At 40.0% G+C, this 27,139-nt stretch overlaps 1 protein-coding gene across 3 annotated transcripts in view; it reads left to right on the forward strand.

Moving 5' to 3' along the window:
• Positions 1-14,385: 14,385 nt before the first annotated feature.
• LOC116440106 (opsin-3-like) overlaps positions 14,386-27,139 on the forward strand; it is an 89,456-nt gene continuing 76,702 nt past the window's right edge. The window contains exons 1-2 of one of the 3 annotated variants that reach the window (XM_032100436.1): positions 14,386-14,701; positions 18,316-19,087. In XM_032100436.1, the coding sequence (XP_031956327.1) occupies positions 18,736-19,087 (352 nt within the window). In that variant the 5' untranslated portion in view covers positions 14,386-14,701; positions 18,316-18,735. The remainder of the gene's footprint in view (positions 14,702-18,315; positions 19,088-27,139) is intronic. The other 2 variants (XM_032100437.1, XM_032100435.1) reach the window with 2 other exon arrangements.

Raw genomic sequence — 27,139 nt, forward strand, 5'->3', positions numbered from 1 at the left:
GGCTGTAAATGAGGAACAAACTATATAAGCATTGAAAACCTTGGATTAAATCTACTGACTTCCATGAATTTTTGGAGCTGTCTGTCAGTTTTCCTCAGTAGTTCTGAGGCTGTATATACAGGTGTTTATAAAATAGAAGTGCTTGTCACAAAATGACCCATTGAAACGTATACTATAAAACTTCGGGAATGAGAAAAAGTGCATCAACCTAGTTTCTTTTTCCAGATGGAAGAAAATCAGGTTATTAAATCAACAGCTGGGTGACATGAAAACTGGGAAAGGGGAAGTTAGTTCCTTCATTTTTCTGTCCAGTTACTTTGGTGTCAGGCTTTGAATTGTGCCTAAAAATACCAAGGTTTTTTTATAAGTGGCATTTTTTAGGACTCTGGGTCCAAATCAAAATTATAGAACTCAGTATGTATATGTATATACACATAGGGGCATAAGACTGTGACATAGAGAAATGTTTCAGAATAATTTTATTTTTCATTTTTTACCTTCTCACGTTGCTGCCATGGCAATGGATCCTAGGGGAAGACTCCTAGTAACTATCTGTGTAGAAACCTTGGGTTGAATTGCATCAAGTGTATATGTGGTCTCTATCAACTCTGGTGTGATTCATACTCAGGAAAGGATGGAATTAGGTTATAAATAGAAGAAAAACCATGCTGGAAAAGAACAGCTCTCCAGTCTTCAGAAAGAATAATGTGTTTCTTTAGCTTGCAGAAAGAGGTGGATCAGAGTTTTGCTTTCTTTCTGATCGTTTATGGCGCAGATCTGCTGACCCTAATGTTCAGCTTCACTTCCATTCCCACTGGAGGCTCTGGCAGGCCAAATGGACAGACTCTTTATGCTCACTGCCAATAAAGAAATCTCTAGACAATATTTTCTGTGTTCAGAATTATGTTCAAGTGGATTAACTCATTCCATGTGCCAAGACTTTATTTCCACTGAGACTGTTATTTCAGTGTCACTAACAGACACAGCTACTCTCAGATTTACTTTGACAGTTAAAAAGAACCAAATTAAAAGCAATGGATGGCTTAGAAAGTTACCTAAATTCTCTTTGCTTGAGTTTGATTTATTAACCCTTTTGGAACTCATAATCTTGCTTATTTTCCTTGGCCACCCCCTCAGCAGCCCAGGGTTTGACTGCTTAAGCTCACAGGGCCAAAGCTCTGTGCACGAGTGATATTATTCTCCTTTGTCTCAAAGAATAATGGGATTGCAGTCAGGCCCCTCAAGGAGTAAAAAGCAGATGATTATGTTATCTTGGCTAGGTCACAGGGTAAGGGACAAGGACATACAGGACCCCTTAATTTATTTTGCTCCTCAGGACAATGATTGTTCACACCATTGGTCCCCTCTGCCTTGATTATTTTCAGTTTCTCTGTAGCCAAGATGTAATGATCATGTAAACTTGAGCAAGTTTTACAGATAATAGGGGTTGAGGAGCCTCATACACACAGTGATCATTTTTAATAAAGTTCAGCCATCGATAAAGTATGAAGAACCTTTTTGGTAGCGTGACCTATTTTTGTAGCATCTTGTAAAATGTTTTCCTGAAAAGCTTGAAACCAATTGCTTATTAGTGCAAGCAACTTTGGCTGCTCTCGCACACTCTGTCTAGATCAGCTGACAATCTTTAAATTTCCATGCAATAATTATGTTCTCCAGTGCAAAACAGCCTGCTGTTTGTTTTAAGCTGAAAGCAATTTCCCCCCTAGTGTTAAAAGGTGATGAAAACCAGCAAACAAAAAGACTTACTGCATGGTGCTGGTGATAACCTGTTGCCCATGGTCCCTGTGCGGACTCCGTAGTGATGGTAATGGATAATCTGTGAGTTCCAGGCTGTTTGAACAGTTTTCATCTGAGTGCCATTGCTGCAAGTGCCGGCATGTGCTCACACATGCTGAGAGCTGGCACTGATGCATGGATCCAACATCAACAAGTGCAGACATCTACCAGGCATTAGAGATGAAGTATGCAGCACAAAACACCATTCACAAAACACCATTTACAAATTGAAAATTCAGCCCTCTTAATTAGTCTGATAGGTCTCAAAATGTCAACCAGTACCCAGGAGGCTTTTCAAGCCTCAGTGCAAAGAGGCAACAAACCTAAGAATATTTCCTTCATCTGAATTAGCCAAGTGACTCTGAAAGGTTTTAAGACAAAGTGTCAGCTATTGCACACTAATACCCTTAAATCCAGGTACACTAATGAAGTGTATGTGTTCCAGGCATTGATTAGCTGGTTTACCTACATGAGGTTGCAAGGTATCATCTGGAAAGTAACTGCAAGGACTTTAGCAAAACCATTAGTCTTGATAAACTTGGGGCAGAAAAAACCCCCTCATTATTTTTTTACAAATTAAGATATAAACAACTTGATGTGTTTAATAGTGTCAGCTAAGCTACCTATTTTGTAAAGCTAGTTGCAAGAGTTTGAGCTCCCTTTATAATGTGGTCCAGAATCAAAGGCAATTATGTACACAAAGTTCTAGTACAACATGAGTCACTTCAGGCTGGGGTTTCAAACGTGTTTCACATCTGCAGGGGTGCTTTGTGGCATTTGGAAAAATGTGTGCAGATATCCAAGAAAAGGATGCCAGGAGGGCACCAGTTAAGAAGCTGGATAATTCTGTTGGCCTCACTTTCTACATTTCTGTGACTGAAATAATGCTGATCTGCATCTCATGGGAATGGAAAGTTTGCTGGAAGAAATTATTAAACAAACAAACAAATCTATATGGGTTTTCACTGAAGAGAAAACTCCTATGGAATTGTCAAAAATTTCCACTTCTCTCCTTTGACATGTCCAAAATTAACAGATTGAATTTCAGGATTGACTACATCTGTGAGTTGATGTGAGACACAAAAGTAGGTGGAAAATAAATCTGATTCCAATCTCTCAAAACAATAGTTAAACAGTTTTAAGTTAAATTACTGAAAAAATGTGGTAGCAATTATTCTTACTTACGATATAAGCATATTTTGGTATGGTTAATATTCAGCAAGGATTATAATGAAATTCTGTCTACTCCATTGAAGTTGCACTTTTTTTCCCTTCCACTCAGAAAGGGTGTTGAGTTGCAGCCTGTGCTTAGTCCCAAGGCTCACGCCCCGATGCTGAATAAAATGCTGCCATCTTTTGGCTGCACTTGACAGGAACAGGTAGAAAAGTTGCTACAAGATTTTACCTTCAGAAAGATAAGAAACCATTGGTACTTCTGCCGTAGTTGCTCCCAAGGGTATTCTTATTGGCTATACCCCGTTATCCTTGTCCTCTGTCATGAACTGTAACTCCGTAGGTGCTGAACAAAAAGTGGCTCTGCTTTCAGCTAATGAAAAACCCCCCAAACAAACAACTCAAAAGAAAACCCTCATCAACAAAACTGAAGAATGAGGGTGGGGCGGATGGATTCACAGGAGAATTCATCTAATGGCAGAAAACCCTAGGATACAAGGAAAAATGCAAGGCTGTGTTTCCTCTCCTTACATTCTGGAATCCAACATTTATTTCTTTTATGTTAAGTAAGGCTTTTCTACTATACTCTCTGTCACATCTCTCTCAGAGATCTGTAGCATGCTATAGCAAAAATATGCTTTCAGAACACAAAAATCCGTAAATCCAGGCGATGTTTAAGCATTACCCTTCAAATATTTGTTATCCTTTTGCACAGGAGGGAACAGAAAAAAAATGTAATCGTCCACATTTTGTTAAAATGTAATTGCCAGTTGTATGTCCAGCAGCAGCTAACACCTGCCCAGCACATACATATTTCTCAACTCTCCTTTTACATGCTAATACTGTCAATGGACTCACTCTGTCAGAAAAACTAAAGCCTATGCTTTGCAAGGATCGTTGCTCATGAGATTAAGGACTATTCCTGCATGCATACACCTCTATTTGAGGCTTTTGTAGAATTTAGTTTGCCAGTGGTTGGGTTGAATGCATCAAGCTTTGGAAAATTATCACTGATGTTCCTCCTGCAAACATTCAGGGATCCTGTAAGGTAGGTTGATATATTTTGAGACAGACTCAAAATAACACTCATCTAGAATATGTACTAATTTTAAATATACACAGCTCAGAGTTATACAGGTATTATTCCACAGGTATATATTTGTCTTGCTCATATTTTTACCAAACATAGCCTAATCTCGATCATAAAGCCTAAAGTCAACCTTTCCTACCACTGAATCTATAAGTCAGCAAGAGATGTTCCCTCTTAAATCATTTGTGTAGCTACATCCAAGGAACACCCTATTCCAGGAGGAAGTTGATACTGTGCTGTGCTTCTATATTTCTGGCAGAAACCTGTCTGAGAGAAGATGTTCTTCCTTCAAGTCCCAGAGCCCAATCCCACTTTCCTCCCCTAGCACAGCTCAGTTTCTAGGATAACCACAAAGAGGAGATAAACTCCTTTCTAGGAGAATGAATCTAAATCAAACCCCAAAGAAATCCTTTCTCTTTGATGCTTAAGTCCAAAGACACCAACATTTCAGTGCTCTGCTGCACTCAAGTCATGGGATTGAAATGAATGGCAGAAGCTGTGGTGGTTGGCACAGTAGTAATACCTGCCTCTTGCATAGGCCTGTTCTCTCAAGTCTCTACAGCCCATCAGCTGTCAGGAACTGAGTTCCATCACGGGCAGAACTCAGGAAAGCGATATAAGCAGACCTGACTTCCAGAAACCTCAGAGTCCCACCAGGTGCTTGGGTATCCATTAATATTTGCAGCCTGGGTCATTACTCTGGATTAGGAGAGGAACTTGTGTCTGAGGACACATCCTGAAACATCAGAGCAGTCCTGCTATCACACCTTGCAGCAGATCCCAGTGCAAGGGATGTCTGCCCTGACCTTTTACTGGGCCACTGAGGAGACAAGGAAGGAAACATTGGGCATTTCGCACTGTTCACCACACAGCTTGTTCATGTGGCTGGTTTCCTCAGCCAGCCAGTTCTATTGTGGATTTGCTGGTTATTGTTGAAGTTAAGACAGAGGCTTGGCAGACATTTGACTGAGATGTCCATTCTTGTTTTCAGAAAGCAGCAGTGCTAACTACGGAATATGACAAGTATTCAGCAAATTGGTTTTTGCAGAATGTGAATGTCGATCACATTCAATTATATTTTTGGCCAGGATTGTTGTAAAGCCTCCAAAGTATTCTCTTGGGGATTTGTAATCACTAATGCCAAGAAAAACCAGCTGTCATCTTGCTAAAAAATCTACTGAATTTCGAAAGAAACCTTGGTCTTACATAACATGGCTGCTCCTGTTGGCAACGTGTATCACATCTACTGCAAAACCTTGTTCTACAACTAGATCTAACGGGAAATAGAAAGCAAAAAAATATTTTACAAATGATCCCTGCTTAAAACATGCTTCTGAATGTGTAACACTCTGAAATACCTGGAACGTGGTTATTAATTTTTTTTCTGTAAATTAAGCACAAATTATGTCTTGGCTATACCTGAGAGATAGATGTGAACTGTGTGGGCAAATGTTGATGGACAATTTATGTCAAAAGATGAACTTGATGCATAGGTATATTTTTAATGAAGAATGAAAGCTAATGTTAATTTTATATGAAATTGTGGGAGATTGTAGATTTCTAATTTTGGAATCAAAGAAGTGGTGGCTCACTCAATTTCTCATAGAACAAAATGCATGGTTAGCATTGACCAATTAAAACTGAATTTTAATTTAATAAAAAGAAAGAGACAATCAGTTTCACTGCTCAGCATGTCTTCACAGACCAGCTGCAAAGCTATCATCTACTACAGCTTCACAAACAAGCAATTCAGAAATATGACGAACATTGCTTTTCCTGAGTGGTAGAAAATGTCATGGAGTTGATAATTTTGTGAGACATCATCTGATACATTTTTCTGAGAGAAACATTCTGAGAATGAAACCATTTTTGTCCTCCATTTGCACCAACTTTCTGTTTTAACCACTAAACTTTCAGAGAAAAAAAAATTAAAAATTCTTTTTATTAAGCTAAGCTGAAATTTTATCCTGAAAATTGAAAGTCAAGATTTAGTCCCACTCCATCACGACAGGCTTATAAGATTTGAGATTTTACTTGAAGAAGGGTAACACAGGAAGATTAAGGAAATGAAAGTTTGGGAGAGACCCTAGGGAAAAAAAATGGTAGTGGTAAAGCAACCAAAAGACACATGAGAGACGCATTTTTGAATTCCACTTATATTTTTGACAAGAATGAAGTCTGGGTCCAGCTAAGGCACATTTTTCTGGCAGAGAAGCATTTTGCTGCAGGAAATTGTAAGCAAGGGAGAAAGATTTCCATAGGGATTTCTTTTTTTTTTTCCCATAAGGAGAGACAGGAGTGCTAAGTACATGAATTGGAAGTGATCAGAATAATGAAAATTGTGGAGCTGAAAATATTCTTTTTAAATGCTCTGAGATACCAGCTCATAAGAAGTTCAGTTTGTGTTGCACTGGAAATCTTGTTACTATGCTTTGACAGACTGTGCTTTGCTTTAAAATGAATGGAAATAATTTTCATCCTCCAGGGAACAGAATATGTTGATGGAAAAACTACCCCTCCAGGACCAATTGACAAGAAAGAGGTGAGAATGGGACAGCACTTTAGAAAAATTGATTCTGCTCCTGACTTACACAGGAAAATTTACTAGCTCATAATTTTGAGTCCCTAGCCAGATTTTTAAATATTGATGAAATTCTCAGAATGACACAAAATGTGTCTTTTTATGTGCGTATAAATCAAATAGAGTATATCTACTGTTGTGCTTGTTGCACACTGTTCCATTTAAAAACCAATAGTTACTTCAAATTCATTTAACTTCTGAGGCTTCCAGATTTACGTAATTTGACTTTTTCTTTACTTAGCTTAAAAAAAATAAAAGAGCATAGTATATACAACCAGTAATTTTGAAGTTCTTTTTTCTGAACTTTTTACATGTCAATTTTAACTGGTGTCAGGCTTGAAGCATCTTTAAATAAGTGAAAGCTTTTATAAATGAAATTTTTGATTGTCACAGAACCAAATTAAGCTGGGCACTAGAGAAGAAAGAGAGAAAGAGAGAGAGAAAGAAATAGAGAAAGAAAGAGAAAGAGAAAGAAGGAAAGAGAGAAAGAAAGAAAGAACGAAAAAGAAAGAAAAGAAAGAAAAGAAAGAAAGAAAGGAAAAAGAAAAAGAAAGAAAGAAAGAGAAAAAGAAAGAAAGAAAGAGAAAGAAAGAAAGTCCAACAATAATCATCCTCTTTTACTAAGGGAATCATATAAAAAAGTACAGTACTCATCATCAAGAATATAAGGAACATCAGGACAGAAGCTGTACCTCTACACAAATTTAAGTCCTGATGATGGACATGACCCTTTATATCACCCAGAACACAAGCAAAAACAGCAGCTGATAAATTCTAAGGGACAGATCCCAAAGCTTTTGTGACCTTTATCCCATCATCTCTATTACTACTCAGTCATGGTGTGGACATGCTTTAGCCCACATCTCAGCCAATCACTGCTTGCCTTGTGGCCCCTGGGTGTCCAACCCAGGGATATGGAAGGGGTAATTCAGGGCAAGCAGCTGATTTATATGCTCGGTTCTCCTCCTAAACCAAGGTACAGGAGAAGTCAGAGGAGTTGTGAGCTGAGATCTTGTGTGGCTCTTAAGCACGGTTTATACTTTTGGACCTAACAGCATGGAAGGTCTTTGTGGCTCTGTAGCTTAGACAAAGCCAGTGCGTCCTGTACACGTGAGAAAACCTACTGAAATTGAAGGAGGCAGCTGTGTGCTGTAAAATGCACCTCATCAGTGTTGAGGAATAACAGAACTGGCTTTAAGTGCGTTAGAACAGGTACCTTCAGCAGTGAAAACATGGCATCAGATATTTCACGGATGTACAGAACCAGCCTGGCCCAGATGGCTGGTGCCCAAATCAGTGTCTCTTACAAAAAGCTTCTACCAAGAATGCCCAGGAACAAAAGCAGGTATCCACAGGGTACAGCTGAGTTTCCCACTCTAATACAAACATTATTTTCCAGCTACCAGATAACCTCCTTACTGTGAAACAAATTGAAGACTTTTGCTTATTTTTCAATACATGTAATTTCATCCTCCTCTGTGATGACCTCTCCTGCTTTTCTTCACCCTAGTCTATTCTTCCGTACATCTAATTCTGATCTTGGTGGGCTCTACACCTGCATCCTTTCTTTTGCTGAAAACAGTCTGCCAGTTGAAGGAAGAAGCAAGTCTCACATCCAGGATGAAATGTATCTACTGTAAAAAAAAATCATCTTTGATTCAAAGGAACAGCTAAGCAGTTGCTAAGAAAACTAAGATGTAGCACTGTGGCAAGAGCATGTTCAGAAATACAAAACAGCTCAGTTCCCTACCTTCTCCCTGTGGTAGATCTGACATTTGTGTGCATTACTAGCTTGGACTGACAAATTACTCAGTATTTTCCATCAACATTCCTGCTGGCAGGTCGTATAAGTAGGGAAATAACAGATTTCAGCTGAGCTGGAGATAATGCTAGAAAGCAAACTGCCTCAGCCATCTACCAAATTATTGACAAGCTCTGACTGGTACCCAGTTATCTCAACCTCTGTTGGAGGGCAGGATGGCCAGACAGAACAAAGCTAGAGAAAAGTAGTGCTTTGCCTTCCTCATCTCAAGCAGTGGTTTCTGACTAAGAATCAGGAAACTCACAAGTTTTGTTCCCTTTCTATTGCCCAAGAGAAAACCTTTCCTCAAAGAAAAATCAGATCAGAAAATGGTGCAGGGGTGAAGGGCTCTGGATTGGTGTCTTAGCCTTCTGCAGCCCCTTGGGCTTTGGTGAGATGGATGCAAAACTCCTCAAGGTGCAAGAGGAACTGACACAAGAATTTGGGAAGCAGACATGGTTGATGAAAAGAACTGCTGGGTTAGAGTATCACTATAAAGAAGCAGACATAGAGGCTGTTAGGGAGGCTGTTTACTGTTTAGCATTGATTCCTGGGTACACAGAGAACATATGTGCTTGCAAGAGCTAAAGCAACAGCGAGCATCACAAATATTCCTCTCTGTTTCTGTCACTTGCATGCTTACTCAGACACACACCTGAAGGTGTGGTGCCCCAGCAGGGCAATGCAAACTGATGGCTTAAATAACCAAGCCTTTAAAAATCCACTTTGTGGGAGGGAGTCTTGATGATTTTTAGTCTTTATTATTTGGCATACTGCAAAATAATATTCCAAAATCCTTCTTGTCTCTGAGCCACCTTTAGTGTAGCCAGACAACAAAGAAAACAGGAGGTGCCTCTGGGCAAGGCTGTGGCTCACCTGTTTTCCAGTGTGAGTACTGGGAATGACGGAGCTGACAGAGTGAGGAAGGAGAGAGAAGTGCCTGTAATCTGTTTTTCTAGGGTATGTGCTGGCAATGAGGCAGGATGGAGAACATCTGCGAGAGACTTCTGTGGGGGAAAGATGCAAATATGTAGAGTGCAAACATGTAGAGTGCCTGACCTGTCTTCTGTAGTCCTTTTATCTTTTTTTCTCTGCTCTTTTATCTTCAATCAGCAGCTGCACTGAATATCTGTCTTCTGAGGACCAATGTCAGCAATGTATGCTGTGCCCTGCCTTGGCTGCCATGGGAAAGCACGAGAGATGCCTGCAGTGGTTTGCAGGATGAGACTTGTGCTATACACCAGACTGTGAAGCTTTCCTGTCCCTGGTCTGGCTCTGGTCAGCCCTGTTCTTTCTGGGTGACAGCAGGTCAGAGAAACACGTGGTCTCCAGATGGAACAACAATGGAAACTTGCTTCCGTCTTGCATAAAAGAAAGGGACATTGGGTAAAGCCCTAACAGCAAACTGAGCTTCCTCCATAGTTCCCACTCTGCCTTTTTGAACAAGTTCCTTTTGCTGCCTCAGTTTCCCCTTTACTGTAGCAAAGAAAGATGTCCCTTATACATCCCCCATTACACTAGCGTAGTGAGGCACACATCTGTGTTACCTGATGTCTCTTGCCTTCTGAGGTAACTTCTGTGTCTGGATTTCTGAGAGCTTTCCTATGGCCTTATGTGCTGATGGCATGAGTTGTGAATAGAAAGGCACAGAATCTTCTTTGGCAACTTCAAAATAATCTCTACTAAGCATTTATTCATAGAATCATAGAATTGTTAAGCTTGGAAAAGACCTCTAAGATCATCAAATCCAACTGCCAACCCAGCACTGCCACATCCACCATCAAACTATGTCCCCAGATGCCACATCCACACATCTTTTGAACGCTCCCAGGGATGGTTATTCCATCATTTCCCTGAGCAGCCTATTCCAATGCCTTTCACCCTTTCAGTGAAGGAATTTTTTCTAACATCCAATCTGAACCTCCCCTGGTGCAACTTGTGACCATTTTCTCTTGTCCTGTCACTGGTTGCCTTGGAGAAGAGGACAACCCCCACCTACTACACCCTCCTTTCAGGCAGTTGTAGAGAGTGACAAGGTCCCCTCTGAGCATCCTGTTCTCCAGGCCAAACACCCCCAGCTCCCTCAGCCACTCCTCATAGGACTTGTGTTCCAGACCCTCCCCCGGCTCCATTGCTCCATTGCCCTTCTCTGGACACTCTCCAGCACCCTCAATGCCCCCTAAGGGGCCCAAAACTGAATACAGAACTCGAGGTGTGGCCTCACCAGTGCTGAGTACAGGGGGACAATCACTGCCCTGGTCCTGCTGGCCACACTATTGTTGGTGTCAACCAGGATGCCCTTGGCTTTCTTGGCTGGGGCCACTGCCAGCTCATGTTCATCTGGCTGTTCACCAGGAAGTTGACAAAGCAAAGTTATAGGAAGAATAGTTTACATTTACTATAACCCTCAGAAAGAAAGCTACCATAAACATTCTAGTCCTATCTAGATATGCTGTGTGGTACCTGGACTTTGGGGTAACTCTCATCCACGCTGAGGGTGAGAGCAATGGAATTGGTTAGAGAAAGGAGAGGGGACATGACCACAACTATTGTTCACCCACTGTGGAGTCAGGGAGCAGCTGGGATCTGTGGTCTAGATCCAGACTCTGCAAAATGCTTCTGTGTCTCACAACTTAGATGCCTCTTTAGAATCTTTAGGTAAAATAAATACAAGCTGATTGTAGCTTAGAAATACAGATGAAGTCCAAAAATGAGAAAGAAGCTCAGGTAGGCATTTCAGAGCCTCACAGAAGCCTAAGAAAAATCATCCCCCAGAAATAAGACCTGAACTGAAAGAACCGATTCACTGGATGGTCACATTGCTCTTGCTGTGATAGCCAAAAGGCAGGTAAGGCAAAGTTTCTAGACAGAATTTCTAGCATCTTTATTAGGCCAGATAATATACTTGGAAAATTAAATAAGCCTTATGCACAACTTCTAGCCTCCATTACATATACTATCTTTTATTAGACTACTTTTTGGAGGACCCCCACTCCTCTGGCTTAGCTCCTCTTAGAAAAGAGTTGGAAGGGATTTTCAAGGATGTCTCAAAACACGTTAGATATCTCTGTGTGGGTAACTGAACCTAAAAATTGTTTTTAGGTGAAGAAACTTGGCTATGACTCACAAAAGCTCTCTTAGCTTATATGAAATTAAAATCATCTTCCATGGTGTTCTGAAGGCATTTCAAAATCTTTTAACAGTGGTTTTATTATGATGTAACATGTTCTTATCTTAATTCCAAAACAGGGATAACTATATTTTTATATATAACCCTAAATTTTAGTAGCTGCTTTCAGTCTTGTCTTCATATGCTTTCTGCAGAATAAGGAGATTATGAGCAATTTCAATCTTGGACTCACATCAACTGTTCTCTCTCCAAACTCACGAACTGTGGGATTTGGTGCCATGCAAAACATCTAAATATGTAATCCAGGCCAATGCATTTGTTATCTGCTGCCATTCTTTATAAGCAAGCAATGAGATGGTTTTCTAGGTGTATGTTGTGGGATACTGTGATAAATCCGAGGATACTTTGGTTTTGCTTCACTGTTAAATGCCACTGCAGTAAGGATTTTAAGAATTATTAGCACTTGCAGCTGTGGGCAGCCAGAAAGGAAGAGTTTCCCTCCCTTCCCCTATGTTTTCTCCTTATTTTGTTACTGTCATGCAAAACAAAATGATTCCAATAGTTCACGGCAACTACTCGGCAAAACCACAGAATGCACCAGCCCTGTTCAGTATCTTGGGTATGCACAGCATGTCACTGAGCCCAGGAACTGCCCTACCTCGTATGTTGAGCCATTGAAACTGTGATGGCTGATGCCTTTTTTGTAAAAGTAAGGAAAGAGTAATGCTTTCTTTTTAGAACACCAGAACAGAGGTTACCCCTAGTGCTAAGCTGGAGTGACTGGGTCTTTCTCAAAAAGCAAAGTTAGAGAGATTATAAATGAGGATACTAGAAGGAACATCAGAAAGTAACTTAAAGAGCTCTTACATGCTTTCAAATGTAAGGGCAGCTTCTGAAAGTAGGAGAGAACTAGCATCTGGACACAGTCTCAGCTTCCCACATGTTGTACAGGTGCAGGTGAACACAACAGCAGGTGTTCTCAGTACTGCTCCCCACTTGATAAATTTACTGTCCCTTCTTCTGTATGATATTCAAGCCTTCACTAAAACTCACAAGATTTGTTTGGAAGCAAGAGGTAAGCATGAAATTCACAGAAGATGCTGGAATTCTCTATAAAATTTTATTATTTTTTTTGTTAAACAAAACCAGGAATTAAAATCAAGCCCCCCATTTAACTTCTGAAGCACCACCAGGACCTCAGAATTGCAACCCAAATGGACACCATCCAGAGCAAGGCAGCTCTTCACTGACACACCCTGGCAATTATTAATGCTGCCAAACTGCTCTGAATCTGTGAAACAAAAGGAGATTCAATGAATGTAAACTGCCTGCTTTTTATTGACAAGGGGGTTTTTTTTGCTGCTACAACCCACTTTTTGAATTCTTCCAAGTTCACAGCAGGTAAGGGAATTTCGAATCACTTTTTTTAGTATTTTTAATAAGCAGTTTCATCTGACTTTGCACCAGGTAATGAAGTTCAATTTAACACCACATATTTTCATGCTGTTGAAAAATTATTATAAGTACGTGCAACTAGTGACTATGGTTGTTTTTGTAACTAAATGCCATAATGGAGAATTTCAGAGGTACACATTTTAGAAGTGACATTTTAAAAAATGAACACTCTTAATTTTAATTTTAGTTAGGCATCTCTAAAGGAGGTACACTCCTGCTCGCCCTCTGAATGTGACATTTGCACTTTTTTTTTTAATTCTGGGAGAAGCAATTCTAGTTTACAGTAGAATTCTAATCAGCAAAATTGTGATACAGTGTGTTTTCTGAAGATGATAGTATTAGGTATTTTCTTGATTTGTTTCTTAAAAACTTTTTATTTTATTTAATGAAATAGTTTTAGTTAGGCTGAATTTTGGAACAAAATATTGTTATTAATCCAGCAGGTAATACATATGTGGTCTGCTTAGGCTTCCACTGGGGAAAGATTTTATGAATAAACTTCACAGCACCTTCTTTTTGCTGGACTGTTTTTCTATAACAATAGGTGCACCGGTTTGTCTCTCTTAAAGCCAGGGATGGTGAAAAGTGTGATCAGATAAGATCTAGCTTAGGCAGACTAATATGACTATGATGATCACTCTAACTCTTTAACTTTGATCTACAAATTTAAAAGACTCATTAGAAATTCATCAAGAAGCAGAGCTAAGAGCTGTTCCACAAAGCAAAGTATACTCTAGAATGTTTTTCCCCTCAGTGGCTTTATCCAGCAATTCATTCCTCATGGGCACTTTTTTCTCCTGTAGAAAGATTAGAGCAGTAGTTCTCAAAGAGCAGGATAGTAGTAGGCAGTAGTAGTAACAGAAAGACCCAGTACTACATGGTTTTTCAAGCCATATGCTATTTCTGCAATACACCTACATGTTTCTCAAAACATTGGTTTCAGCACACAGTAACCATAGTGCTTGTTCAGTCTGTAAATGCTTAAAATGTAAAGATTTGTGAAAAACGCGGACAAAGCAAATGACTGATAAATTACACACAAGATATGTTTGGTTTTGGTTTTGTCAAGTCAAAACCGCCAAATTTTGACACATGTTTAAACTGTACTCCTGACCGCTGCTGAGCAGGTGTTTATATCCGCTTGCTTAACAAAACCCGAAAAAGTCTTTCCCAGCAGCAAGCGTGAAAACAGTGCCCAGCCCAAGCTTGCTGTGCAGACGTGCGGCGCCACCAGGGATGCCCAGGGGGAGCAGCCCTGGCGCAGGAGGGGCAGCCGGGCTGGGTGCGGGACCGCGGGGCGCTGGGTGCTGCCGCTGGGTGCTGCCGCACCGCCCCGGCGCGGGCGGGAGCGGGACGAGATGCGCCTCGCCGCTCCTATTCTTTGGTTCGGTGAAAGCCATCTGTTTACTCTCCGCCGCCCTCCCGAAGCTGGATGCGCTCGCAGCCCGCCGGGGGGGGAGAAGGTTGTGGGCGGGCAGGGCGGGCCCGCCGCCTCCATCCCGCGCAGAGGGAGCGCCCTGCGGCTCCGCGGGCCGTCCGCTCTCGGCTGCTGGCCACCGCCGCCCGGGAGGGCAGCCCGGGGTACCGGGGCTCCTGTTGCCGCCGCTCGGGACGTGTTTGCCGGAGACTTGGGTGGCTGTTTTCCCTTTGGGTTGCTGTGGATGAAAGATACAGGTGGGTTTTTCTTCCAGTGTTCTATGCCACCCTCCCCTCCCAAAGAAGTGTAAAAAAGTTTGTGAAAGAAGAATCCTAAGCGGAGGTTGGCTGGAGAGGCTTTTGCTTGGGGCAGTGTTTAGAAGCCTGGGGTAAGCTTTCAGTGCCCGCTGCCGCCGCCGTCCCGGCTCGGGCTCTGAGACCCTTCTCATGGCTTCAGCCCAGCTCGGGAATGGGTCTGTCTCATCTACTCTTAGCACAGACATTTCTGTGCATAAACTCCTCTTTGCACGTAAGAGGGGTTGCCTTAACTTTAAATATACTGGATAAAAGTAGCTTTTTATTTCAAAAGCAGGGGTTTACCAGGCTTAGATTTTCCCCTTGAGTAAATAGTATGGCATTCAAACGTGTGGACTTAATCACATGTGTTCTGTACTTACGCTGTTCTCGTTTCCATGTCTGTCTGTGTCACGAGCGTGACCTGCTGAAATAAGTCTGTGAATCTGCAAACAAGAGACTCTTCTACAGACAGGAGGTTTTGGGAGCTAGGAGATACCCAAACATCTGAACCATAGAACCTCCTCTCAGTCTTCTAGCTTAGTTCTAAGAGAGACTTCTCTTTGGATCTCTTGAAATCTTTCAGTGTGTCTAGGAGCATGGGAAAAATAGTCCAGAACAGATGGGAATTCTGACTTCAGTGTAGCGAAGTCCCATGAAGACCCCTAACTTTCAGCTGTGTTTTAAAAGAATTATTTCAGCTGATGCCTCTGGTTTTGGATGCTTTCTGTTGAAAACAATTCAGTTTCTCATCTGGAAGATGAGGTTAAATGTATGTCAACTTAAAAATACACTATTCCTGTCATAATTCTGTCAGCAGGTCAAAAAAGTGATTCTTCCTTCATAAAATTTCATCTGGGATTGTCTTTAAAATATTATCCAGGGGGTTTGATTTTGGTGGGGGTTTTTTTGTTTGTTTGTTTTTTAAGTTGTCATTAGAAATATAAGTTCTTAGATGATGGAAAACCACTATTTTAAAATTGATTTTTATATGAACTGAACAACAGGTTGATTTAGGTTGTGTGGATATGTAAATATAAGGGGATTTTTTTATAGCTCCTTTATATCCCAAAAGAGTAATGTAGATATAATGGAAGAGGGTAATGTAAGCTTTTTTTAATAATATGAAATTTGATTCTATTTATTTTATGCATTTTCTTCAGCTTTTAAATATTTAAAGTGAATTAAGCATCATCTTTGACATGTTGCACAACATTGCAAGAGAAGATGGTAAAGAATCTCCCAGCTGGAAACCTGTGAAGCTAATGTGTTCAATAAGTTACTTGGGAGCAAAGTGAGAAGGAAAAAACCAGTTTCACTGCTCAGACTAATGTGAATTGTCAGGTGAAAAAAGAAACCTCTCACTCTCAGTATTAAAGCCTGTGCTCTCAGAAGCTGATCTAACATCTTCTGAAACCTTATTTTCTTCCAAGAGACTACTTCAGAGAAAGTACAAGCAGTGATGGGTGTCTGTTTTGCTGTATCTTTAGACTTTTACTGTCAGAACCAGTTAACAGATGCAGCATTTAATGGCTGGTGACGTTAAATGAACTTTTGGCCCATTTCACCTGGCCATATGTTTTGTATTACTTTGGGTATGTTTTTCATTCCATGTCAACTCTGACAAATTCAAGAGGACAAACTGGATGCTCATTTATTTGTCTTGGATAGAATTGTAGGTTTGATTATTTTGGGGGTTTTTAACATCTTTTGAGAAGCAGAGTTGTCATCTAGTCCAACTCCCCTGCAATGAGCAAGGACATCTTCAACTCAATCAGGTTGTTCAGAGCCCTGTCCAACCTCACCTTGAACACTTTCAGGAATGAGCATCTAACACCTCCCTGGGCAACCTGTTCCAGTGTTTCACCACCCTTGTTGTAAAAAACTTCTTCATTATATCTGAATTGACCCTCCTTTAGTTTAAAACCATTACTCCTTGTCCTATTGCTGCAGGCTCTGCTAAGAAGTTTCTCCCCTTTTTCTAAAGTTCCCTTTAAGTACTGAAAGGCTGCACCAAGGTCTCTCCAGAGCTTTCTCTTCTCCAGGCTGAACAACCCCAACTCTCTCAGCCTGTTCTCATAGGAGAAATGCCCAGGTGAACATTTTTAAGATTTTGTTTTTGTTCCACTAAATTTTAACTCTGTTCTTTTAAACACAATTAAAATAAATTTAGAGTATATTGATGGTTAGACCCAGTTAGTTTCCTTCTATAACCTGCAACCAGAATTGGGTAGGAGATTTTTTTTTCCAAATTGTAGAAAGAGGACTTCAAAAGTTCTTTCTCTTAGATATGCTACCTGGGACCCTTTCCAACATAAATTACCGTGTACCACCTAAAGGGGGAGGAAAAAATCAGAAAGTATCAGGGTTTCAGATTCTCAGTGACCAAACTGTAGAAGGGCTGTGAAGTGTACATAATTTATTCACTAGGAAAAAAAGTTAAGATAGACTGTATATATTAGACTTCAAAACCACTGCAACATTTAGCACAGTGAATTTGTGAAAGTAGGGAAATAGAAAGACAAAATACTTATTCTAAAAGCTTACCATGACACAAGGATATAAAAGAAGAAAAGCAACTTCTGAATCTTCAGTAAACTGAACTCTCAATTTTCCAGTTGTTAAATACGTATTTTTCTACAAGACAATTTCCAGAAAACAACAGTTAGGAAGAATATAGGAGGTGCTCCATTTTAACATGTGTGCAATCATTCTAGGAGGACACATGGAAGAGAAGCTTTCATATTTTTTTAGTCCAGCAAGCTATGGGTATCATGCCTTTTGCACTGAGGAGTGGGAATTCATATATATATATATATATATATATATACACACACATATACACACATCTCCATTTTTATGGAAAATTCTGTGCAGAATTTGCATGCAATCACATAGAAGACAGGCTACATTGTTATGCACCCACATTAAGTACTATTGCTTCACAGAATACACACACAATGCATTCACTTCATGCAGGTAAAATTCATGCCTGTGATAGAGATGTGAGGCTTTGGGTCTCTGGCTGCTTTATAAATAATAAAGGAAGACATCTGTCCACTGGTAAATGTGGGAGGAGAGAAATTGATATCACAGATCTGCAAACCTTTGTAAGCACATGAGAGCTTGAGAGACTGCTTTTGAAATTCTTTCTGGATAAAGAAATACCTTCTCCTTCTCCTAAATTTTTCATCATTTTAATTAAGGTATAGCTAAGAATGAAACTTCACTTGGTGTAGATTGACTTAATGTGGGGGAAGACAGAGTTCTTCCTCTGGGAAGCTGATGCAAAGATATATTTCACCATGCATTTTCTCACCTCAGTAATGTTGCTAGGAAGGTGCAAATAACCTTCTCCATGTTAAAGTGTGAGCTAGGGAAAAATTGCTTAAAACATCCAAGGAAATATAAACAAACTGATGTTTCTGTTAAAAATCAGAGTGAAAACTGAAAATAATGAGAGATATTTGTTACAGTTCAAAAAGTGAGAAACTGTTTGTAAATGATGTACCTATTTTTTGGTCTTTGTGTGGAAAGAGTTTTTTGGTTTTTACCATTTGTTTTTTCTGTATTTTCAGAAAGACACCCATGGTCAGAGGAAAGGAGGGTAGCTGCCACTGAGAGGGCTGTCCATTTGCTCTGAAGGAGGAGACCATGCTGAAGCATCTTTTTAAGATACCTTCCATTTTGAGCATCAAAAAAGATCATCTGATATTATCCTAGGTTCAAACAAGAAAGGTGAAATTGAGGTAATTGTTCACTTGGTTCCGCTGCCCTGGAGTTACTGCAGAGCAGACCCCTGGAAAGACACAGTGCAGGAAAATACTCCTGTACTGCAGTACAGTGTTTCACACCTGCATAACCATCTAAGAGATAGCTCATCTGAGCAAAGATCACAAGGCTCCTGAGATGATTTGACCTGTGATGGAATGACTTTTCTGGGAAACTGCTGGAGTACTTCAGCAAAGGGCACCCTGTGTCTCTGCCCTCACTGATCCATGACAAAGTCCGAAATGAACCACACTTGGACATCTAACCTGAGCTTTGGTGCACCTGCAGATCCTGCTGAGCCAAAGGCTGGACTCTCACGAAGTGGGCACACAGTTGTGGCTGTTTTTCTTGGATTAATCCTGTTTTTTGGTTTCTTGAATAACTTGATAGTCCTCATCCTCTTCTGCAAGTTTAAAACCCTTCGTAACCCAGTCAACATGCTTCTCCTGAACATCAGCATCAGTGACATGTTAGTGTGCATTTCAGGCACTACCCTCAGTTTTGCATCCAACATCCGTGGCAAATGGATTGGAGGGGACCATGCTTGTAGGTGGTATGGCTTTGTCAATTCCTGCTTTGGTAAGAGTCCACTGCTGATTCTTTACTGTTCCTTTTTTAAATACTGGTGCATAAAGCAACTTGATCAGGGAGCTAAATGCTCTTCTGTGGTAAACCGAAGGATACTTTAATTGACTTGTTATGGTCAAGCACAAGTGAAATGCAGTTTAAAACATCTTAAAAAAAGACATTATGAAAGAGTAGCATTGATTTAATAAACATTTCCTAACGTATCTCGTTCTTGAAAACTACTTATTTCTTAAGAGCTAAAAATGGAATCTAAAAAAAGGCAAGCCACTGGAGAGAGTTTAAGTGTATGAACATATATAATACTTCTCTCTTTTTCAGGAAAATCTGTGCCATTGCTGAACTACAGGTCCCTCAGTGCATTTTCTGTTATGAACAAAGCCTCCTGAAAGTACTCTATTTACCATTTTTAATTATCACTCAATCTATAATATGAATTCCTCATGTCCCAGATAATGAGTTCTCATCATTAGATGCTTTCTGTTCTGCAAAGCAAAATCTTTATTTTAGAATTACATGCTTGCAGATTCAATAGCAAATTAAGTTGCAAGAATAGATTTGTCAGAAGTGATGGGAAAAGTATTCAGTGTTCTTTGCAACCATCTTTTGCATTGCTAGATAAAAGTGTTGTAACTGGACATTTTTTTAATTATTAAAAGAAGATGAAGGACAATGAACATCCTTGAAGGATGAGGCCTGTTGCTTTAAGAGTTGCACCACCAAGCAGTGACCCTTTCTTCATTTATTTCTACATTCATAAAAAGATCCACTAAAGCATAAACTGGCCTGTGGGTGCATATCTAGAAGTGATTCCTCATTTTACCCAGACCATGGGATTTGGCACAGCTGCCTCTTGTTCTGTGTCCTTGCTTTGGTGCCTCCAGGCCACCAGAACAAAACAAGCACGTTCCTGGCTCTTCTCCCACCCTGGATTGCAGCACTTCTTGTGCAGGCCCTTTGATCCAAGAAGTGTTCCCACAGCTCTTACTGTAAAATCAAGTGGTGGATTCAAACACTCGTTCTCTACCTGAATTATAAACACTTTGCTTCCAGTGGTGTGGTCGCTGGTACCTATCCCTTCCTCAAATGTGTGCTCCACTGATGACCATTAACTCATTGTGACAGCTTCCTCTGGGAAACTGCTGCTTTGCCCAAAGTGAAGCCTCAGGAGTTAGTAATGCTGCGTAATATAAGAGCACTTACTTTGGCCATCCAAAAATAGACTCCATGGTCAACAGTACCTTGGTTTGTTTTGGTAGGTTGTTTTTAGTTTGGTCTGTGCCGAGCAGAATGACATGTCTTCTTCCAGGTTTCATTTCCATTTTTGTGTGTTTTATGAATTCCAGTATTTCTGTCAGTAGTTTTCTCAGGCAGAAAAAAGGACTATTTTTTTTTCTCCATCCTTTGAGCTTTCTTTTTTTTATTTACCGGTGGGATGGGAGAATAACATTTGAAGAGAAGTGGAAAAAGAGGTGGGTGTTTAAGGGCTTAGAAAAAGGTATGTTAAAGGTGCCCTTTGAGCCTGATGGCTTCTGTCTGGATACATGTGAGTTACCATCCCAGTGACTGCAGAATTAAACGTGCAAATGGGTAAGTTTCTCCCAGGGTATTCTGCTTGTGGAATAATTCTTCAAATTCAGATCTATATGAATCAGATGCATGGCAGGAGTGCAGATTTCTGTGCTATTTTCATGTGAGAGTTTCTGCTATAACTCTTAAAATTGATTAGGTCATCAATGAACATGCAAGCAAATAGAATGGCAAAACCCAGAATGTCAAATGTGACCTCAGCTCCTCTGAGTGATGTTGGTGCTGTCAGTGGGGTGTCCTGGGAAGCTGAGGCAGCCTAAATGCAGCTAGTTAGGATACTGTGCACAGTTCATGTCACAGTCTTGCAGCACTCACATTTTTTCTTTCATTAGTGTGTATAAAGGGCATAATGAAGAACTTTGCTTGCAGAGTTATAACTGAAAGATGTTGATTGGGATATAGCATGAGTAAAAGCAAATAGTAGTAGCAGGTTGCCTAAAATTTATGTGTCTTTACAAACAAATTTTATCTGCTGATAAATATCATTATTCATCCTTTAGCTATTCCTAAAAAATCTCATACATTTATTAGCTAAAAAATTAGCTTTCCCCCCTCAGTACCTCATGTCTGATTTTGGCCCATCAAAGATACGAGAAAGGACCGTAGTGCTCAAGATCCAGAATAAAGATGTATAATAGGAAAGGTAATTAGATGAAGTTCAACATCAAGGTTTGTAAGAGTAAATGCTTCCATACTCTTATCTGTTTGGGTTTTTTTCTCATGGGATAGATGATCCTACTAGGATAAACAACAGTATAGGAACATCATGTGTTAATGATGTTAAGTGTTTAGGTATATGATTTTTGCGTAATTATGGTGGTTCTGGGTTGCTGGTTGGGCTAGATGATCTTGAAGATCTCTTACAAACTTGATGATTCTGTGATGCTCTAAGTTCACTGGCCCCACTAGAATTGCACTTTCTTGTACTAAATGAAGGTATGTACCTTTTTTTTCCCAGATGCAGTGTTTTTCTAAATCATGAAGAGATTTTAAGTGGGCAGCTAATCTTCATGACTTGGTGATTATTTAATGATGTGTAAAACACACCTAAGCCAAGTTCAAACTGTTAAAATATTTATAAATACAGTTTGTTCTTACAAGTCTTCCAAAAAGATTGTATTTTAAAGGTTATTTTTCCTCCTCCTAGTTGTTTTATGATATGATGAAAGCCTCCTTTATGTTTTAAATCAAATGAAGAGTGAAGGTGTTATCCTTCAGGTCTTTGGCTTGGATGAAACCTGAGACACTGAAAGTAGGAAGCTGAGATTTTTTTCAAAAGTAAATGCAAGGTGAGAGATCACTCTTTTTTTTTTTAAAATCATGTGCCTGGGAGGTGATCTGGAAAGCAGATCTGATTCCCCTTCCAGCAGTATCGACAGTGCAATGTACGTTGATGTCACTTAGTGTGAAATCAAGTAAGTTATTTACCAGGCAATCCATTGCCTACCCCAGGCACTGAAAAACCATGACCCAAGAATGAGCACCAGGGGGTTGCCATGGGCACAACGGAGAAAAATTATGGACAAAGTGTGTTTTTTTGGTTTAATTACTTGCTGCTATCCCTATATCTGCTTTGTGATTTCAAACCATATGTGGAAAGCACAAGGTTTGGAAGCTAATGGGAAATACAGATGCTGATCAATAAGCATGTAATGGAGATTTTAAGGAGAAAATTAAATATTGTGAGATCTGCTATGGAAGTACAATATGTTGGGTCTTGATATGGGGAAACATCAGGAATGGAGCTAGAGGAGAAACAGCATGGTCTGTTCCCTGCATAAATGATTTTACCCTGGTGCTTGTGCTTGTTTGCAGCTCTGTTAAGTAGGTCACTGCAGTGGAAACTGCACACGTCACTGAGTTGGGGAAATGGATGGATTTTTAAAATTTGCTGCCGTTACCCACCACTTCATGGTGGTTTGACAGGCTCATGGTTATACATTTAAGCAGACATGGAAAGTGACAAATGGACAGGATCTGTTTTAACAGCTGAATTCTCACTAAACTTTGCAGGCAAGGTGAAAAAAGGATGGTTAAATATATAATGAAATTATTACGCATTAGATTTAAATTTAGGAAAAAAATATATTATTTATTAAAGCACTCCCATAGAGACCACATACACAGGAAGTGATATGCCATCCTAAGATTGTTTGTCTTGCAGTTTTGACCATCTCATGTGTAATCTCTCCAATGTCTTATTAAACACTTCAAATCTCTGGACAGATGAAAACTTTCAGAAAAAACTCATCTTTTCCCAAGATACTTGCACTAACATAAACCTCCCAAACATGTAGACAGGCAGAATTTGAGCTCAGATGACTTCTGGAGTTCATTCTTAGAATCACTACTCTATGCTATGTCAAATCAGGATTAAATATTATATAGATTGATACATACGGGAAAGACAAAGCTGTCTCTGTCTCCAGAAATTCAACACTAGATTCTAATGCTGGAAAAGTTCCAAGGCACATTACTATCAGGGATATTTCTCTGCCTGTTGAACTCTTAGCTCTTGTTTTCAGGTGTCTGCTGGTTGTTTTCTCTTTCTCAACCTTCATGGTAGTTAAAATACCTGGCAGCTTGCCTGAGAAGTTGTTTCCAATATTTCATTGTAAAAAATGAATTCTGATTAGTGTTGTGTAAAAGATCACCATGCAAGAGGGCCCAGAGATGCCTATTTCATATGAAAGCTGTGTATTCCCATACAGCATCCTGTCAGTCCTGGATGCAGGAGAGGGCTACATTCCTAAACCTATTTGAACCACAGTAAGGCATGTAGATGTGTCCTTATGTCCATTGATAAACCAAGGTCGTACCTAAATGAGGACTTTAATCTTTTTAGAAGCCCTGTACTCAACTCTATGGGTAGATAAACTTTTCAGTCACATTAAAGCTGTTATTGATTTATTCCTTTGTAAACTGACAGAGAACACAACGAATGAGAAATGGAGCTGCTCGTGATTTTGCTTTAAAGTTCAGCTGCCTCATGACCTTAAACAAATTATTTTCTTCTTAGTATTTTACCTTGACTTTATATGCTGTGTCTTAGACTCACTGCATTAAAGTAAGGTACTTATATTTAGGGTATAGACTTCCAACGTACTGGAAACTGTTTATGAGATGTACTTGAGACCTCAGATGTAATAAATGACTCTTCTGTGAAAAGATACATTTTTTCCACAACTAAAGATGCAATCTCACTTGGCTTGATCCTGCAAGAGCTCGTCTGATGTTTTGTGAGCCTCGATGAAGCAAGTACTTGCCTTCCAGTGCAAAACCACTCTTAGCAGCTCCTCACTTGCCCACTGATCATTGATTGCTCCTTTTCCAGTGGGCTTGAGATGGAGTTAAAGGTGATATTTCTATAAATAAAGCTGGTAGCAAACACAGTTAATCAGTAATACTTAGGAAAACATAGTTCTGCAACAGACCCTAAAAACATTCTCTGTTTGAAGTGCATAGACTCTAATGACAGCAGTCGTGACCCATGCAAGCTTTCCTCAGTAGCTGGTCAGTATCAGAAATACTCTGCTGGTTCAAACAGGAGGAAAAAGGTGCCTGACTCACGGGAATAAGTCAAAAGTGTTTACAGTCCTTTTATCTAAAACAGGAGAAATGCTATCATGACCTTGAGGGCTTTAGTTACTTTAATACAGTGTAACAACTGACAGTTTGTCCTGAATTTTTCTGTGTAATTTCAAGCACCTGATATGCATTATATTTTATCATAAACAAAAATACAAAGGTAGTTATTCAGAAGATATGTAATCCTAATTCCTCTTTTGGCTTCTCCTCTCCAGGAAAACTGAAGTTAGCCTGCTATACTTTTTATTTAAATAACTAATCAATGAGCTAGTGGTACATTATTAAATACACTTCTGAGGCTGTATTTATATGGAAAAAATGAAATGCTCAACCCTTTAGAGACAGATGGGAATCGTCTGACTAAAACCAGACATTTTTCAATCTCCAAAGCTTCTTTTATAATCAATAGAAAACCAAATCTGTACTGCTAGCATGCAAACTGTTCAACATTTGAGATGGTCTCTTCAGGGTGATACGTGTCCCACATGCACCCCTTTATCTCCATGGACTGTGAAAAGAACCCAAGCTCAGGGGTAGATACCTGCTCTGTACCTCTCTGAAGTCATGAGATGACCCTCATTACTTCTTTTGTCTTTCTGGAATTTTCTTACTTTTGCTTATAATTCCCTCCCCACTTCAGTATCCTCTTCCAGGATGTTTCCACAAACTTCTATCTCCTATAGGCATTAAACACTGTACAAAGTTGAAATCACTTAGAATGGTTGTGCAAGAGTGAGCATTTTTAAGATGTGTGTTGTGTTTCCATGAAGAGGTGCCCTAGTCCTCTATCCAATTTTACAATCCTGAATACATCATGTAGGGAAAATGCTGTCTGCTCTTTCTACAGGTAATTTGTAGAGTATGAGTACTGGGCTTCTGCATTCATTTTACATGCTTGAAGCGGAGAGACAACTTGGGCAAAAGTTTTGGAAAACGTGATAAAGAAGGGATCATGCCATGCAAAGAAAGTGGAAATGGAAGACCTAATGCTGTACATTCAATGTTATTCCTGAAACCAGAGACTTCTCTGTGGTAGGCACTTTAACACCTGTTTGAAGGAAGAGAAGATTTTGCCTTCTTTACAGCAGAGTATCACCGAGGTGTGTGCTGGGCTGGAGATGAAGCACTGCACAGCCCCTTGCTCAAGACCTCCTCTCTTCTCCCCTCACCATGGTGGAATGGGGAGGAGAATCAAAGTAAAACTTTTTTGTAGAGATGAGAACGGTAATAATTGAAAATAAAGTAAAATACAATACTTTGTAAATAATAATAATGATGATAATAAAAAGGGGGGGGAAATTGCTGCACAATGCAGTTTCTCACCACCTGCTGACTAAAGTCAGACCCCCTCCTTTTTCCAAAACCCACACCAGCTGTCCTTCTAGGTAACTCCCCTCAGTTTATATACAGGGCATGATGTTCTCTGGTCTGGAATATCCATTTGGTTAGGCCACCTGTTCCAGCTATGCTACCTCACAGTTTCTTTTGTGTACTTCCTCACTGGCAGATGTGTTATCAACACCATTCTCATTCCAAATACAAAACACAGTATGACAGCTACTGAGAAGAAATTAACTCTACCCTAGCTGAAAAGCAGGACAGCGTCATTCAATTTACCCATTCATAAGGTGTCACAGATTATGGGTGTTGGTGCTAACGGCGTTAAGATCCTGGTACACAGCAGGTGTCTGTAGTAGCAGCCATGGTTGCTTCTCCTTTCCCTGGTCTGGGTAGCTCCAGCTGGGCCTCATCTGCACACCAGACTGCAGTAGTGGAGTGTACCAGAACCCCCACACTGCCCTCCTCCTCCCCTCTCTCATCTTTCATCACAGCAGAAATTCAAGCAATGGCTCAAACAGGAGTTGGAGAGTGCTCTGAAAACATCTTCAGGTACCCTCAGCTTGTACCAGCAGCCACGTGTAGGTGGAAACATTTTTTCCCTTAGCTGCCATCCTTAATGTTTTCTGTCATGTTTTGTTATATGGTCTAGAATCTATAGTCCATTTTCCTAATGCCTGTACAAAAGAAGACATCAACAAAAAAATGCAGAGGTACCAACAGTGGGCAGCCATGCCTGCAGCACAGTCGCATACTTTTGGTCCTGTGTTATGGCCATGCATTGCAGAATGCTGGAGATTTTATGCAAAGAGATACACAAACAACATCAGTTCGCATGGACACCTCGAACAGGAGCTTAAAGGATAATTCTCACAGAATTATCCTGATGGTGAATTGAGTCTGAAAGGTCATGGCTATAAGCTCTGCTGGAGATGATGAAACAGCATTTCTGTCAGAGTTCAAGTTTAATCGTTGGCATTTCCAGGCCCTTTTCCCTAATCCTGGGTCATGGCATGAACCCTGACAATGCTATGCCTGATGTTGGTTTTCTTTTAATTTAGGAAAAGGCAGAAACCATCTCAGTTGGTAGTCAAGTCACACATGTGTGAAAAAATACGTCATTAAAATATAGCTGGCTTTTTGGTCCCTCAGTGGGTATAATGAAATAAAATAGAGCCCAGTAAACAAGCAATACTCAATCAAAAAAACACATTAGAGAGCAATGGACTTCGCTTGTGAAGGGCTATTAAATCATATTATTTTTAGCTATGTGTTTAATAATCTCTAGGAACTGTTAAGACCATCTGCATGCTGACACATCTGAACAGAATTCAGTATTTTTGGAAAACTTTTAAGCTTCTTTCGTAGCCCCTGAAATATACAAGGGAGAGGATATTATCTTTGGATGTTCAAATCCAAGTTATATACCTAGTGACATTTTCTTAACTCATGACATTCATTTTCTATGTCTCTTTCTTTTTAGGAAGCATTTAAACAGGGTCTTCCAGTCCAGTAAGGAAATGAAAGTTA

This window comes from Corvus moneduloides, chromosome 2 (genome assembly GCF_009650955.1).
Source record: "Corvus moneduloides isolate bCorMon1 chromosome 2, bCorMon1.pri, whole genome shotgun sequence".
NCBI lineage: Eukaryota > Metazoa > Chordata > Aves > Passeriformes > Corvidae > Corvus > Corvus moneduloides.